At 42.1% G+C, this 16,858-nt stretch overlaps 1 protein-coding gene across 1 annotated transcript; it reads left to right on the top strand.

The window, feature by feature from the left end:
• Positions 1-743: 743 nt before the first annotated feature.
• On the top strand, positions 744-13,695 carry cd44b (CD44 molecule (IN blood group) b). The gene is made up of 8 exons (XM_030097296.1): positions 744-1,183; positions 8,474-8,639; positions 9,402-9,544; positions 9,711-9,776; positions 10,223-10,627; positions 11,269-11,355; positions 11,733-11,811; positions 11,897-13,695. The coding sequence occupies exons 1-8, from the start codon at positions 1,117-1,119 to the stop codon at positions 12,108-12,110; spliced, it is 1,227 nt and encodes a 408-aa protein (XP_029953156.1). The 5' UTR covers positions 744-1,116; the 3' UTR covers positions 12,111-13,695.
• Positions 13,696-16,858: the final 3,163 nt, after the last annotated feature.

The following is a 16,858-nucleotide window of genomic DNA, read 5'->3' as shown; positions in this document are numbered from 1 at the left end:
CCGTCGTGTATATTTTTATGTTACACAATCAGATGGAAACAGCACCAGATTTGTTGTCGGTGGGGAGATTCCAGAAACCTGAGATGACTTCCTCCATCACCTGATGTAGTGAAATGTTAAACCCAGACTAAGACTGGAGGTTGCCACGTGGTGTGAGTGGGAATTCTCGACGTGGAGAATCTTCTAATACGCATTTTAAGGTTAAGTTACTGAACTTAACTTTTTATCCACTTCAATTCTTTATTTTTAACTACTGGCGGTTTTTATTGGAAATCCTGAGAATGTGTTTATTTTGAAAAATCTGTAAAGGTCCAATAAAAGCAAAGCGCTGTTGAGTGTGTGCGACAGTTAAATATACTCATGTCTGTGTGAAATCCTGTGATCCCTTTCAGCCGGTGGTACAGGATCATGAAGACGCATAAAGAGAATGACCGACAGCGCGAAGGAGCAGAGACAAGAAAATCAGATGAATTGACAATGGAGTGAGGACCGAACAAAAGACCAGATGGGCTCAGAAACTGTGGCTGTCAGGAGCATGAAAAGAGGAAGTAAGAGGGGGTGGCAGGAGACAAGGACAAGCAGCCAGGCGGAGGGAGAGAGATCACCTTCTTTATATAAATTACAAACTGCAGAGGCAGGAAATGGAGAGAGAATGAGCAAGAGAGGGGAAGGAGAGTCTCTGTGAGGTGGGGCGGGAGGGGGAGGTGGGGCAAGTGTGGGAGAGGCAGAAGGGTGTGTGCTCACATGAACCGCTCTTCCCCTTCTACGTATGAGCCACTCGCCCGGTGTGTGTTTGTGTGTGTCTCAGACGGAGAATAGAAAAGTTGGGGGGCAAAATCTGAGTCAGCGACAGCAGCTAGCAGACACTTAGAGCAACTCTCTCCACAGTGCTGGGTTTCTTCTCTCCCCCTCTTTTTTCCTTTTTTTTTTCCAACTGCTCTCACTCATTTACTCTCTTTCACTCTCTCTCTCTCACACACACACACACACACACACTTGCACACACATATCAGCCATCCCTCCTGGCAAAAAAGGAAGACAGGACCACAGGAGAACTGTTACACACCTTTTATTCCAAAGCAGCTCACCCAGCCACCAGCAGACACTTTGCCCAGGATGTGGACTCTTCTCTTAGGGGTCATCTTTGGATTACTGGCCTCCTCCAGGTCGGAACAACTTCAAGGTAAGGACACCGTACCTCTGCCCACTGGATGCTTCTTTGTTTGGGGATTATTATTCTTTCCTTTCTCTCTTGTGTTTCTCACTGGCAGTGTTCCTTTGTTACCAGATTTTTTTTTGGTACCAGACAGTAATTTTTATTTTTATTTTTTTTAGCCTTGCATGTAAGAGCTCATGCAAAGAGAAGCCTATGAAAGAAAGAGGCTGTGCTCTGCTGCTGCTGCTGCTGCTGCTGCTGCTGCTTGTTGAATGGATGAGTGGATGCCGGCAAGAGAGCGTGTGGTACACCAGCACAGACAGGCTTACGTCTGGCAGTCTGAGACTCCTGATAGACACAAAGGAGACGGGCGCTCCGGTTCCCTCTCTGTCTCCTTCACATACGCATGCTTGCAAGTTGATTTTTTTAATCAGGGTTTTGGGATCTCAAAGGGTACTTTGCGAAACGGCTCTTCTTTTAAGGTTAAGGTAGAAACCGGGGTTTCTTTTCAAGCTTTTTTGTCTACGCTTCATGCTTTACTGTCAGACACAAAGGATGTTATGTATCGCTTTAGATTTCCCCCTTTAATGTCCCCTTTTTTCACTTTTTTTTTTTTTTTTTTTTTTTTTTGCCGCTCTCGCTCTCTCTTCTCTCTCTCACATTTGATCTGTGTGTGACGGTTGGGTTGGATTGTTGCTTTGGGGGGCAGTATATCTCTGGAGGTGAAGTTCGAGCTGAATCAAACAGGTCTTGGGATTGTCTGGCTCGTTCCCCGAGGAACTGGTTGTTCACAGACTCCCTCTGGCTCCGCGCCAAAGAACAATCAGCATCAAGCTATAAAACTGACCAGGATTTAAAGGCAAATAAGGGACTACCGCTCACATGAGGAGTGTTTGGGGGATGAAGGAAGGAGGGGGGTGGGTCCACCGTCTTACCTTGTGCTTCGACATGTGCTTGCCCCTGGAGGCTCCTTGTGTGTGGAAGAGTTGAGAACTGTTTGTGTCTTTTTATATTTATCTCCATGTTCTGAGTGTTGAGATTAATCTAAATTGTCCCGCTGTGGTCACTGGTCTCTCTAGTTCAGGTGTTTTGGAGCTTCAAGCATTGAGCCTCTCAAGGCAGACCATTTACAGGACGACATATGGCCTGACCAGAAGTCCAGGTTCTGTTTAGGAGCAAAAGATCAAGCTTTATCTAGTGTCTTAAATCATATGGTAGAGTCCCAAAGGTAATCAGTATTGTCTTTCACTCGTGATTGAATTCATTTGACCTGTTTGTAAAGATTTACAGTAAAAGACCCATTTGGAAATACTTCATTTTTTTTCTCAATTTCATCATGTCTCTGTAAAAGTTGCAACTACTGCTGATAATGAAGCAATATGCAAGGCGTTAACATGCACACACTGTAATCACAACATTTCCTGGACAGAGAACCGGTTCAGAGTGGTTCACTTAGTGTGAAAGCGGATTATCATTTTAGTGCTCCTTTCCCATCTGCAGTAAAACTTGGTTACCGTCTCATGGACACTCAGGCCCACCTGCTTTTGCAAACATGGCCGTGTTTGCCTCCTTGGTTTCGTGGAGCCTCCTGCTTGTGCCTGTATCATGTTTCAAGGTGAGGGGTGGTCAGAGGCCCCGTGGACCGGGTCTGTACAAAGAGGGCTTGTGCCTGCATGGGCTCGGGCTTCTTCCAGACACGTGTTTGCCTCTTTTACCCGTCTGCCCTCTGCTACAATCCAGCTGAACGACCCAGCACCAACGTCTTATACAAAACACTCCCCTGCTCTTTTCCATCTGACCTCTACCATGAGCTTCCCTTTAATACTGACTCATCTTGATCATAAATGGTTCAAGAGTTCCTGTACTCCTTAATCTCTTCATTTTATACCAAATGAACATATTTCCTCGGTAAATTCCTCTTTTTTGAGCCTCAGCATCCTCATTCGTCCTCACAATCATCAACCAAAGACCTTGTTTATTTCTCAGGACAATCCACGATGAAGATTACTTTCTTGTTTGAGGAGCTCATTTTCAAATTTACTCTCTCCACACAGAAGATTGGACTTTACTAAATCCATCGCTTCAATTCAGGTTTCTTATGAAGTCTCGCTTCTTCCCTGTGTGATGCACTGTGAGCTGATCAAGGCGCCCCTGCCATAAATAATGCAACATATGTGTCTGTCTTTCTTACACGTGAACAGAGGATGCGGTCAGCTTAGCTCCAGAAAAAGATAAACTTCATTAGAAAAGTCTCAGAGCAACAGACTATTAAACAAAACAAACACTGAAAGTCACAGAAAAGGGTGAAAAAACTTTTCTTCATCAAATTATCAACAGATAACAAGCTGAAATTAAGAGAACAAGGATGCCAATTTGTCTATAACACACCTTTTTAAAACAAAATGAAGGATTTTCAGTGCTGAAATAGACAAATGGCTTTCTATACACAAGATCATTGTCCTGTTTGTTCATTTTTGGAGGACACATGGACCTAACTAACTGTTGTGTGATAGCATATCATATTTTATTATTACAACCTTGTTGGCAATTTAGATGAGTCTAAAGCTGAACACATTCCGCCCACCAGTCGATTTACAAAAATAATGACGCTTTTGTTTCACAGTTAAGGTTAAACTCCTTTGAAGGAACTGAAATGACTCAACAAAACATGTTACGTATGCGTTTTCTTTTCAAGGTGACGTAAACATATTAAATATTTGTATTTTGATTAAAGTTACAGATAAAATTTCTCATTTTTGATTAGTCTCAGGAATATTTTTAGCATTTTTTTTTTTTTTTTTTTTTTTTTTTTTGCACCTCGCAGTGATCAAAGTTGCCTTCTTTAGGTTTTACGGTTAGCACAAATGAGAGGGAATCGGATTGCCTGGCACTCTTTAAAAACACTTACCCGTCCTTAAACATGGTTGGAGCTGTAGGAGTCGGACTGTGAGACATAATCATACTTTACAGAGAAAATCAGATAGTGAGAGTCCTTCCTGTGACCTTCAGGTAATGTGTGGGTATGTGTGCATGGTCAGACTTTTTCTTTTTCTTTTTTTTTTTTTTTCTTTTTTTTTAACTAGACTGTATTTCTCCTGTCCCACTGGCCTGGTGGAGTTTTGTTGTGTGGACTGGAGAGAAACTCTAAGTCTGCTGACAGAGGAACTTCACTCAAGTGTGATAATGCAGGACACTGGAGCATTGTGGGAGACGGTGGCAACAAGGTCTCCCTCCAAACCAGCTGATGACCTATAGCTAAGAGGATTTTACAGTAGCACCGAGACGTGTACAGTACACTCTCTGTTCGAGCATGTCCTTCATTTACTCATGAAATGTTCAGAAAAACTTGGGAACATTCTCATCGACGTGATCTGGCCATCATAAATATCCACATGTTCTCCCAGAGTGCCTTCGTGCCTCGTCATACTCCTGCAAAAGCCGCGCAGAAATAATCAGCCGACTCTTAGGTGTGTTGTTGTGTATCCGCGGTCTGCCTCTTTGTTTGCGCACCTGTGTGCAGGGGGTAAATTGTACTTTATTGCTGGCACAGAAAAGACAAACAGAGAGTAATGAGAAACAACAAGACAAAATGAGAGAAGGGCTAAAAAGAAAGTGAAGAGAGGGAGAAAGTTGGGTTTGTCAATTACTTGTAGAGCAGCTGGAGGTTTTGGCAAGACATTGAGTTAAAGCCCCCTTTCTCTCTGGCTCTGCACACCCAGACTTTGCTGTCTCCTTGGTTTCAACTCCATTAGGTGACAATGGAGCCTTTGGGAGAGTCAGCGCCTCGGCATAACAGGCTTCTGGACTTTATAAAGACACGCATGATCAGTCCCTCTGCATACTAATGATTACTTCTCAGATTGATGTCAGCCCGCCTTTCAGCTCGCTGACGGTACGCTGCGCTCCCTTTGATCTCTCGGGGCAGGTTTTGCACGGCCAAGACCGCGGTCTGTCTTTCCCCCCAATGGGGTGAGCTGAAAAGACTGGAGGTTCTCCTAAATGTGTGTGTTTCTGTGTTTCACTCGGTGGTGTCAGGAACCTTCAGAGTGTTTGGTGATGTGATCTATACCTTCTAGTCCCCATGTGGTCGGCCGAATGCTATTTTCAAGGGGTCAAGATGTGGGTCTAAAGCCGGAGGGGGAGGCGAACTGCGACTTCTTCACAATAAAAGTGTTGAAACTGGCTCTTCTTGCCCGGTTGCCACATGGAGCAGAGCTCGGCTTCCTGCTGCTGCCGCTGCTCTGTTTACCCATAACAGCCAGTGGAAAAGTGGGTGGGCTGTTTTCTTATCGTATCTTGCATTTTATCAGTCTGCTTTCTCTAAAACAAGGAGATTAACTCGGCATAATAATAACAACAAAAGACAATTTGGGTGTTTATGACTCTATAATACCTGAGGCATACAAAGCTTAGGTGAAACTGGGGAATTTTTATTAAAGGATCTCCTTTTTTAACATTTTCTTTATTTAATCAAAAGGTTCTTTTTTGACTACATGTTTATTTGATCATTTCCTGAAGTGGTACAACTGAGGATGCAACCACAGAAGTCTATGCAATCAGTTACTCAAGATTGCAGTTCCTGTTTTGACTTAGATGAACTTTATGTAAATTCATATCGACACTACGTTAACTTTATTATAGGATAACTATTTATTTGTCAATAATTTCATGTTTGACTCTCCAGAAAAAAAAAGTTATTCAGTCATACACAAACTGAAAGACAGTGTTTTTCCTGTAAGTTTACTGATGTCTCCTCTTAATCCACATCTGCTGTAACGTATGCCCGGGAGCCTTTCAGCAGAAAGCTGATCAGTGATTATTAATTTATGGATAAGATTCGAGCTGCACGTTTGATTTAATTCTCCACACTTCACACCAGACAGTGCTGCTCGGCCACAGATGACTGCACTACATGTTTGTTCTTTTCCTGTTGCTGTGTGTTCACGGCTCACACAAGCCGTGCGCTATGGCAACACTATCTAACAAACATTAAGCTGATTTTTTTTTTTTTTCTTTTCTTGTCTTTGCAAAACCAAAAAACAAAAATCCACATGACATCTGTGATGTTTGTTGTTCAAGATTGTGGATTTGTATTAGTCATGCTGCACAAACACACTGTTGACAAACGGCACATTAATCCAGTCTTTCTCTTCAGAGAAAAACACATTTATTCTCTTGTCCAATTTCAGCAGTGTTAATAAGAAATTTTAGGTTTCACTCTATGATTTCCCATGAAACTTGCAACCATCAGAAATGGGAAATTAGATGTTTTTCCAATTAACTTTTTATAGACTTTCACAAAAAACAAGATCACGCTCGGTATCAGGATGAATTCAAGCTTTCATATTCATAATAAGAGCTCTATGTTCCCGGGTCGACTGCAGGACGTTTCCAAAGGTTTTCCTTGATACTAATGTTGACCTGTCGATGACCAGGAAACCCCCCGAGGTGTCTGCTTCTTATAAATGATCTCCTGGCCGTTGTCAGCAGCCTTTTGTGAGGGCTTTCTGTGTGGCTCTCTAAAGGTGTGGTCACCATGTGTACACAAACTCTTGCTCTTGTTTGCTCGACCTACTTCGCGTTTTTTTTTGTTTACATTTCAGTGTCAGAAACTGATTCCTGAGAGCAGGTTCATTAAACACACCGGCGTGTTGCTGTGCTTCAGTTCGTATTCAAACTTCACAAATTGATGATTCTGGGAAAAGTTGGATTTATTTGACTCAAAAAGTTTCATCCTTTTTTTTTATTAGGTTCAACTTAAACATGTCTAATGTTCCGATAAGAACAATGACAATGAAGTCATGATCCAGGTGATACATTTATTACTGACAACTTGGGAACAATTTAAAACTGTTTCAAAGTAATAAGTTTTTCGTTTTGTTTTTGTGTTTATTGTGTTATACTTCCTTCAGAAAGTAAAGTTTGCTTTATTGGCTTTTGACACCTTACTGATAGTCAGTGGGACACTTGTTTTTGTGTCTTATTTCAACAACAGCCCATCGCAATGTGGTCTAATATTACCGTCATGAGATAGCTCGACATAAAATCAGCTGTTTGTGGCGTCTTTCACTGAGAACAGTCTGAAACTGGCTGTTAGACGATTTCAGAATGTTTTTCCAGATAATGTTCTCTTGCTCTCTCGTCCTCCTTATTCTGGGCTTCTTTTATCAACCAAGACTACCTTCGATCAAGCGTCGGACGTGAAAGGCAGGACAACAACTCTTAATTATGGCACTGCTGAGGACTTGTTTTTTACTGAAAGTATTAAAGTTTGGCTGAGTGACAGACATTCAGTTTATTAATAAAAACTGTTATTGGTGAGGAATGTTTAGATCCAGAGGCAGAAAAGTAAAGTATTCACTATGAAAAGCAGTGAGCGTTTGCTGGAAAAGCCTGGGAAGTCATTCTTTATGACGTCCAACTGTAGCAACTGTGATGCTTTGCATGATTTTATTGTATGGTTTAATCCTTTATTTTATTTTATTAGGGTTAATGCATTTCTCTTGTGCTTGCAATAACATCTACATTTGATTCAGTTACGAAACTGGATTTTTAAAAAGATAACATTAGTTTCCAACTTAACTCATTTTGTGTGATGAGGCATGCTGGGAAACGGCACCCACAACCCGCAACTACTTGTCACATATTGTGGAAAAAAAAAAAAGTTTTTATTGATCTCATGGCCTAACAAGGAGATTTTATGCAATCATTCAGGGTTCCATAATAAAAAATAAAAAATCCCCACCCACCTTTTGTGATGCATAATTGTAGTTTTGATGGAAAATATACAGTAATAGATATAGAAAAGACTGATATGAAATCTGATTTATTGACTGCTGTAATCTTGATTTCTTTTCACTAATTGTGTTTCTTCCATTTCCATTTTCACACTCTCTGTGTGTTGGGATGCTGACATCCTGCTGCTTTCATCGTGTCCCGACTGAAATTGGATGAGCTAATCAGGCAGAATGTGTGTTTGTGTGAATATGATTGTATTTGTGTATGAAGGGATGCCCTTGTTTAGCCGTCTGAGACACTCTCTTCCCTCTTTGTTTGGAGCAAAATATACTGAAATGGGCTCTTTATTTGAAATGCCTGAGGGTGGAATACTGTTGATGTGAATGCTGCTGGTCTGTTGACGTTTCTTTCTCTGAAATTTCATCGGAACACATATATCCCAAGGCTCCCTCTTGAACGCCGCATCAAGAAGCACCACACACGCAACCATACCATAGTTCATTATGCTGATGTACTTTTGTCTAAAATATAATGGACATTGCTTAATGTATTGCATTCCTTTTCCTTGTTTCCCTGCAGTAAATTTCCGTGGCTGCAGCTTCGCCGGTGTATTTCATGTGGAAGGAGTGAGCCGTCACTCCTTGAGCTTCAGCCTCGCTCAGAAGGCGTGTGAGTGGCTGAACAGCGCTCTGGCAACCCCAGAACAACTGCAGGCCGCCTACAACGAGACAATGGAAACATGCAGGTAAAGCTTCTGAACTTCATCTCATACAACAAACAAACAAAAAAAAACATAGGTTTTCTTTTACAGCTTAGACACACAAACATCCATGACAGTACCGAGGTAAAGTGAGAAAGTGACTTGTTGCCCTGCCTCGATCTCTGGGAACAGATCCAAATCAAGACAAGAACTTCTGCATGATCGGCAATGTCAATTTACAAATGATACAGTACAAAATCATGCACAGAACTCACATCCGTCAAAATGAAAAGTTAAAACTGTCGAAAGACGACTCTACAGTGAAAAGACATGATTATCTTTATGCTGCTTTGACCTCCACAATACCACATAAATACAACAGCTTTCTACTTATTTTGCTCTCTATGGCCACGAAAACAACCCTCGAAATAAGAAAAAACTAAATAAAAAAATCTTACATTACTCACTCAGACATTTGTATAATGTATGTTCATTAATCCACAGTTTTTAATTGGCTCTCCTGAAAATATAAACTCCAAATTGATTTCATTGGCATCAGGAGTGCTTAACTTTTACCTTCAGTCTGGAAATGTCACTGAAAATGACTTAAACCAAGTTAACATGTGAGACAACACCATGCCACCTTCAACACAGCGACGCAGCGTCCGCCTCTCGCCTGTTTTCACCTGACGGCTCCGAGCGGCCGTGTTTTGACTCGATCAGCTCCTGCAGCCTGGAGACAGACTGCGTTGCGTCTCACAGAAAGATTTGTGTTTCATACGAGCGCTGCTGTGATGTTCCTTACAGAAATGGCTGGATCAGCGACATGAGAGTCGCCATCCTCAGACACAGTCCGCATGAGAACTGTTCGAGGAACATGACCGGGCTGATCTTCAACTCTCATGTCGATGCAGCAGATCAATTTGATGCTTACTGCTACGACGAAAAAGGTACATTTATTAGGAGGACATAATCAACTGCATTTTACCTGTGTTGTTCTGTCAGTTATTGATGCATAAACAGTCTGCATTGCTTCTTTTATTAGATATTTTTTTTGTATATGTTTCTCTGTTTTGGTAATGACTCCTTCCTCCTTCCTGTTCCTCCTCGTGTCAGAGGGGCCGGGAAGAAACTGTGACAACTTATTTTCATTGAATGGACTCTTCCCATCTGACGAGTCCGGTAAGTTTATACATTCAAATCCTCTTACTGTCTCGGATCAGGCAAGATTACAAAGAAATAAAACAAGTAGTGCAAGTTGGACTGTTATGTACGTTTTGAGAATAAATCACGAAGATCAGATCTCACAGTTATATATCCAAGCAACAGCGACGAAAGAGCAGAACATGAAACCACCTTGAGCATCCGGCCTGGTTACCAAATGATCTCATTCATCTCTGCACTTCAGCACGCAGCTCCCGCCTACGTTACCCAACGTGTGGTTAACCCAAACCATCTCTAGTGCAAATGTTTGGCTGAGGTTAATTTTTCGAGCCGCAAGTGCGAGTAAAATGTTGACTTCCACAACCCAAACCACAGCGTTTGCAACTGTATTATATAACATGGTAATACTTTATAAGGATGCATGCATGATGGGTTTTTTTTCATTCTTTGTTCAACTTATTCAGATGACAATAACACTGAGCCAACAACTCCAAACCCTCAACCGGAGGGCGGCGCTGCCGATGAGGGTCGACACCCCACTGCTGTCCCGGGGGAAGACGGCCACATGGCGGAGCTGGATCTGACCCCGGCTCCCACCACCGCCGCCATGACGCAGCGTCCGGGGGAGCCCGAGGCCCCGTCTGAGGGCCCCACCACGAGAGGAAACCCGTTCACTGTGGGGCCGACCTTCACTGCAGCGGAGTTCGATCAGACCGCTGGGTCCGGGATGCTGCCGCCGCAGTCTGAGGAGGAGGAGGCCTCTCCCACGGCCTCCGGCGGAGCTCCAGAGGAAACACAGGCTCCTCCTGTAACTGAACCTCACCATGAGAAAGGAGAGCCTGAGGGAGGCGACGCTCCCAAAGCAGAGGGTGAGAGTGAAGGATAGTTAAAATACAAATCAAATTTCTTGAAGAGTTGTGTAAAAACTTGCTAGAGTATCTATAACTTGACAATATAATGGTATTTTACACATCCACTTAATGTTTTTTATAAACTGTGCAAAAAAAAAAAAAGCCTGAAAAAGCCTTTCAGCTATATTTAGGTTGGATTGCGCTATCTCTGCGTAGAAGAAACAGCCAGACTCATTTGTATGTGATTTGTATGAGAGGATCCTCATCCTGAAAGCAGAGGCAACAGGTTTTAGAACTGAAATAACTTTCAGAACACAGGACGCCCCCTTGTGTCCGCTTGAGCTATGGTTGAGCTGGAGCTGCCTGTTTATTTCACAACAAGCACAGCAAATATTTAATAAAGTCAAAGGAAATGAAGTATATCTATGCATCAAATGCATTTACAAGTGAACCTGGCATGAAAGTACTTGAAGGATGAACAAGTGCTTCAGACGGAGGGAAAGGGTGAAGTGTTTTGTCACAGTGCTGGATGTTTGTAGGTGTACAGAGCACGCAGTCTGTGGAGAGTACAGCTTAAAAAAGGGCGGCCTGGGTAAAAACTGCACCTCCAAGGCAATACATCACCCCACCTAACTTAACTGGTTTTCTTTGTCACGCAGCTCCACAACAAAACCCGAACGACAAAGAACGAATCGTGAGTCCTGATGGGCCTCAGACTGGTCAGAAGGAGGCTTCCGACTCGTCAAGTGAGCATATTGATCTTACCGTATCTCCTCCCCTCTGGAACTACAGCTGTTTAAAGTCAAACAAGGTCACAAAAGGCCCCTTCCTATTGAATCTTTCCAAATCAATGTTGGTATTTCTCATTTTTGATGGAGTGGCAGCTTGACAGCCAGGGAATTTCTGTCTGACCTCCAGCTGTGTGAGGCTCAATCTGCTTCTCTAGTGTTTCGGCCACAACTGCCCAGGAAGTTGATCTGTTTCAAAATGAACTGATTAAAACACTGAGATGACATGTTTGCCTGCGGTGACCCAGGAGTGGAGCAGCTTCCTGATTGCTAATTCTTCTATCAGACTCAGTTATAAGACAATTAAACCCCTGCGTGCCGTGTCCTCTCTCCAGACTGGCTGGTGGTTATTGGAGTGATTGTGGCCGTCGCCGCCATTCTCCTCGTCTGCGCTGCCGTCGCCAAACGAAAAAGGTCAAGGTTCATTTCAGCAAATTCTTTTCTCTCCGTCACACAGCGGGCCGAGTTTCATGTAAGTGTGTCGCTGTGTTTTCTGCAGCTGGTGCGGCAGGCAACAGACCCTCATGATCACGTCTAAAGACGGCGGCGAGGGCAACGGCGCGGCGGCGTCCGCCTCCGGCTCCCGCAACCCGGACCGGGAGCAGGAGATGGTGACCCTCATGAACAAGGAGAAGATCCAGGAGAACGGCAACACGGAGGAGTTCACCGTCATCACGTTAGAGGAGTCGCCAGATAAGGAGCAGCTGGCTTAAGGGAGGAGCGCCGAGAGGGGGGAGGAGTGGGTGACGGGGGGGAGGAGGAGGAGGAGGAGGAGGAGGAGAGGGATGTTCAGACCAGATGCTCCAAACACTGGTGTTATGAAGCGCTTCTGCCAGCACTGAACGGACTCTGTGTGTTGTATGTATGTGTGTGTGTGTGTGTGTGTGTGTGTGTGCTATTGAGAGGGGCGTGGCCTCTCCGTTACTGGATCTGGATCTGGATCTGCTGCCTCTCAGTCAGACCGCGGGTTTGAAGCCGGCCGGTCGGCGGTCTGGCGGACGGCGTGAAGCTGTGTGTGGGAATGTTTCCTCTGTCAGCCGTTGTGTTTGTGACATTGCTTTATTATAGACGGGGCCGAAATGGGGAATAATAAATTAATCTTGATATCTGATTTTGTTTAACATAATAGACAAAAAAGATAAGCAAACAGTTGTTGATGTTTTCAATATATTTAATTTTTGTTTAATTGGCTTAATGTGTTTGCCATGTGTATATTTCTGACATTGCCCGATGGATCGAACCCTTTTTTTTTTCCTTCTTCTTCTTCTTCCCGTTATCAAGAAAAGTGGGGATGTCGCTTCCTTAATTTATGCATCCTGGACTAATTTCTTGGTCTGTGTATATAAAAACTATCTGTGACTTAGCATAGCTTCCAGTGCTTTGGTAGGAGGAGGAATGTGTAACCATCTTTCATTAAAGGAATGTGTCCAAGAGTTATTTAATTAGAGTCTGTACCTCAGAGGTACACGATTGTGGATGGATTTTACAGTGTGCGGGGGGGAGGGGGAAGTGGGTACTGTCAGAACCAACCCACTGTACCGCAGCCAAAACTGTGCATTTTATGCAACGCTGACGTCAGTTCATTTAATATAAATTTATATTGAGTGCTTGAAAATCATATTTGGATGTTATCCTGAGGATAAGAATATTAATAATTATTATTAAGCATACATACTTCATACACAGTGTGTATATCAATCATGAGGAGGAAAAACAGAACTGAGAATTGGACTCGATCTGAAGCACATGAATCACTTTTTTAGAGCAGGTTTACGCTCAGTTTTGGCTTGACTGTGGATCCTAGAACAAACCGTGCATATGATAATGGGGGTGGGGGGGGGGGGGGTCGTAAACACATGCAGTGTAGGAGGTTTCTGCATAGGAACGAGACTGTGACAACATTGTTGATGTTCTCCTGAGGGAGGGGCCTGCGATGAATTCAGCTCGTGTGCTCGCTCAAGCCTTGTGTGCGTTCAGACATGTAAACAAAATGCTTTTTTTTTCTACTGACCTTCTCTTGGTAAAAAAAAAACAAAAAAAAAACACACACTTTGTCATATTAATAATATATTCTGTGTGACAGCTCGTTTTCTTTCTGCCTGCTGTTCAGTATGAAGCTGAATCACCTGCAAACAGACTCTTTATTCATTCATTTCAATGTTCCAATTTGTTTTGAGGAAAGGTAGAAAACGTGGTTAGAGTAGGCAGGGTTTTTTTTTCCCTTTGGTCAAATTAACAAAGTATGTTGCTGAAAGATTTGTAAAGTCATGAATGAAATAAATGTGTATAGAAATAGGAGTCCGCATTGACTCTTGTGTTCTCGCTGATCACCCCTGAACACACAGAAGTGAGCATTTCCACACCATGACAGGAAACACAAGTGAAACCATTTCTCCAGCATGAGAGGAAGTGAGGTTTCCATGGCGCCAGGGCAGAACATGTGGAAATCAAGAATGATTCTGTCAGACTGAATGAGAGAGAAAGCATCTTTGCTTCATTATGTGCATTCAGTATATATAACATGAGAAGAAAATTGAAGTCATTGGTTTTACCATCCATTCATAAACTAACAATGTGAATGGAAGTTAATGATTCAACACCATTTATTTTTAAGCTCATCAATGCAACTTCTGTAATTCATATACTATTAGGACTCACATATGACGGTAATGTTCTCCCTTCACTTTTAATTTCTATGTGCTTGCTGCAGTTTTGATCCTATTTTGTTAATCATTCTCCATTCCTTGCAGTGTTTTGTCTAATTATGATGCCACAAAACTACACCTTTGGCCATGTATTTCACATAATAGTCTACTTAGAGTGCATTCTAGGTGTAAAATAGTGACTTTGACAAGTTCTACATGCTTCACTCACTTTTTGAGAATTTGTATGCTAAACACAACAGCACGACAGTCTGCCAGTTGAACACATACAGAACTGATGAATTTGGTTTGGACGTATAGAAAGTTTTAAAAAGTTGTAAAATATGTTTATCTGGGAGTGACTGAACGCTGAGCAAAGAGAGAACAAACATGGCTTTACTTATAAATCCCAAAAGTTTCAAACTTTTCTGAAGTTTTATTGTGATAAATACGGCTCTGTAGTGAAGACATTAAGATCTGAGGAAATATTGCACTGCTGGACTCTCTGTGGCTTTTGTAGTTTGAATTTTCAGCCTTGAAGCTGTTGGTGAAAGTGTAACAGCAGCTTAGGGTCCCCCCAGAGGAACTGGAGGAAGCTGCGGGGATTTCTGGAAATAAGATTGATGGGTGGATGGATGGAATATGTCTCGATTTCTATTTCTGTCATTCCACTTTTCTTATGTCGCAGGTGTCTGTCTGCTCTGGCATATATGACTGAAATGAATGGGTTTGTTTTATGGGTACTGCAGAAGACATTTATTCCAATCAGAAGTTGTCAATCCCCACATATTACTTCATATATATTTAACCAAAATATTTTTCCCCTCTAAATTACTCCCATTACATCTGAATATATCATCTTGAAAAAGTTGTGTTAGTGTGGATTTTCTGGTGTCTTTTCCTACTGATTGACTGAACTAGAGGATGTATGATCTGGTTTCTATGAGAAATCAAGCACAAAAACTCTGATGTAGTTATGAATCAACATTTATTAGTTATATTTGTATATGTACACCAAAGGTACAACACTCATTGATATGTAGAAACAGATTTTTATGTATACCATAGACCGAGGATAGAATTCATTTATTTTTTTTTCGCACTACTTTTGTCCTTTTTTTGTTTTTGTTTGTTTTTCTTGATAGAGTATTTCCCGCACATGGACTCTCTGCCTTTACATCAAGATTACGACAGCTTTACAAGGAGGGAAGGCCTCGAAAAGTAAGATCAGGAAAGCACATTGTAGGCAGGAGTGAGACAGGTTCAGGAGCTTCTTCAAACGACACGTTTTCAGTAGAAAAGGACAAGTTTGAAGATATTCTGGCTTCGTTTTAAGCACTATTTTGCTCTTCCGAGCTCTTGGATGTAGTTTCTCTGTAGAAGCGAAAAGGCAAGACGAGTAAAGGCAGTTCACCGAGTTGGATTTCTCTACACCTCCTTGATGTTGGTCACACAACCGAGGTCGAACGTGAGCGGATGGCGTTACGCGAACACAGAAGCTGTGGGATGTGGACGTCCGCGCCCCTGCGGCTCTGAATGCGCGTGCGGCAGGTAAACAGAGGCGCCTGAGACTAAAGCCAGTTTTCTCCTTGGAACAGACAAAAATGTTTCAGATGAGTCAACCTGAGGAATGTTGATTTATGCTGCTGCGGGCGTGTGGAGACGGCTGACGTAGTTTTATTACTCCGCTCAAATCAACTACCGGACCGAGTTTGATTCCTCGCTCTATCCTACATACAGGGCAAATATGACCTTTAACCTTTTTGCGTCTATCTTTCCAAGACCCTTTATCACAGTCGTTTCTCAAATAACAGCTCATGTTGGCGCCCCTCCCTTTATTCCCCCCCCCCCCCCCCCCCCTCATATTAAACCATAAACATCTCCTCGCTTTTAATTTCCGTTCTTTCTCAATCTCTGTCTTTCTCATTTTCATGCAAACAGTGTTTGTTTCAGGATCACTGCAAATTCTGGAGACTTCCGCATTGCCACTGAACAGAACAATTATATATTTATGTATGTACAATGAAAATGAATTCACACTGCTTATATCTTCATGGAACAAACATTCAAAACGCTTACATTAGATACAAAAAAAAAAGAGATATTTATATATTTGTGTGTGACAGGTAAGTAAAACAACTAGTTAACAGCTATTAGCGAATAAAAAAAACAAGCAATTTATGACACGATTTCCTCTCTATACATTTTTTTCTAATCTAATTTTATTCAGGACATAGATGATATATATATATTTTTTTCTAGAGGATTACATTAAAAAGGTCACAGCAATGAAACTATATTACTACAAACCATTTTCAATGCCCCCCTCCCAAAAAAAAAGCAAAAAAGGGAGAAAAAAAAAAAACATGTTACCTACAATATATACACAAAGTGCAAGGAGGCACTTCAAAATATCATGCTTTTAAGATAGTGGTGCAAAAAAATAATTATAATTTCATTTTATTCATGCTTCTAAAACAGTGAGTTTGAACATGATAGTGGTCCAACACTCAATCCCCACCGATGACGCTGCGGTCACCGTGCAGGAGGGACTTTTCCCGCGTGAAGGTCACAAGGTCAAAAGGTCAATAAGGCTCCAGGAGCCAGTTAGGGTGTCAGTGCTATGCCCTGCAGCTCACTGATTACAATTATAAATGTGGTGACCTTCGAGGTTTTAGAGTGTTTGCATTTATTTATTTTTTCCTTTATTCCTTTGTGCATAAGTAAAATGAAAAATAAGAATAGAAATCAAAGCCTCTGTGTGTGCAGGTTGCGCATGCATGTTTGCTTTGTGTGCATGTAAGTGTGTGTGCATATGT

Source organism: Salarias fasciatus, chromosome 7 (genome assembly GCF_902148845.1).
Source record: "Salarias fasciatus chromosome 7, fSalaFa1.1, whole genome shotgun sequence".
In the NCBI taxonomy this organism is placed as follows: Eukaryota; Metazoa; Chordata; class Actinopteri; order Blenniiformes; family Blenniidae; genus Salarias; species Salarias fasciatus.
The sequence above is the reverse complement of the archived record's forward strand: the minus strand, read 5'-3'. Positions and strand labels throughout refer to the sequence as shown.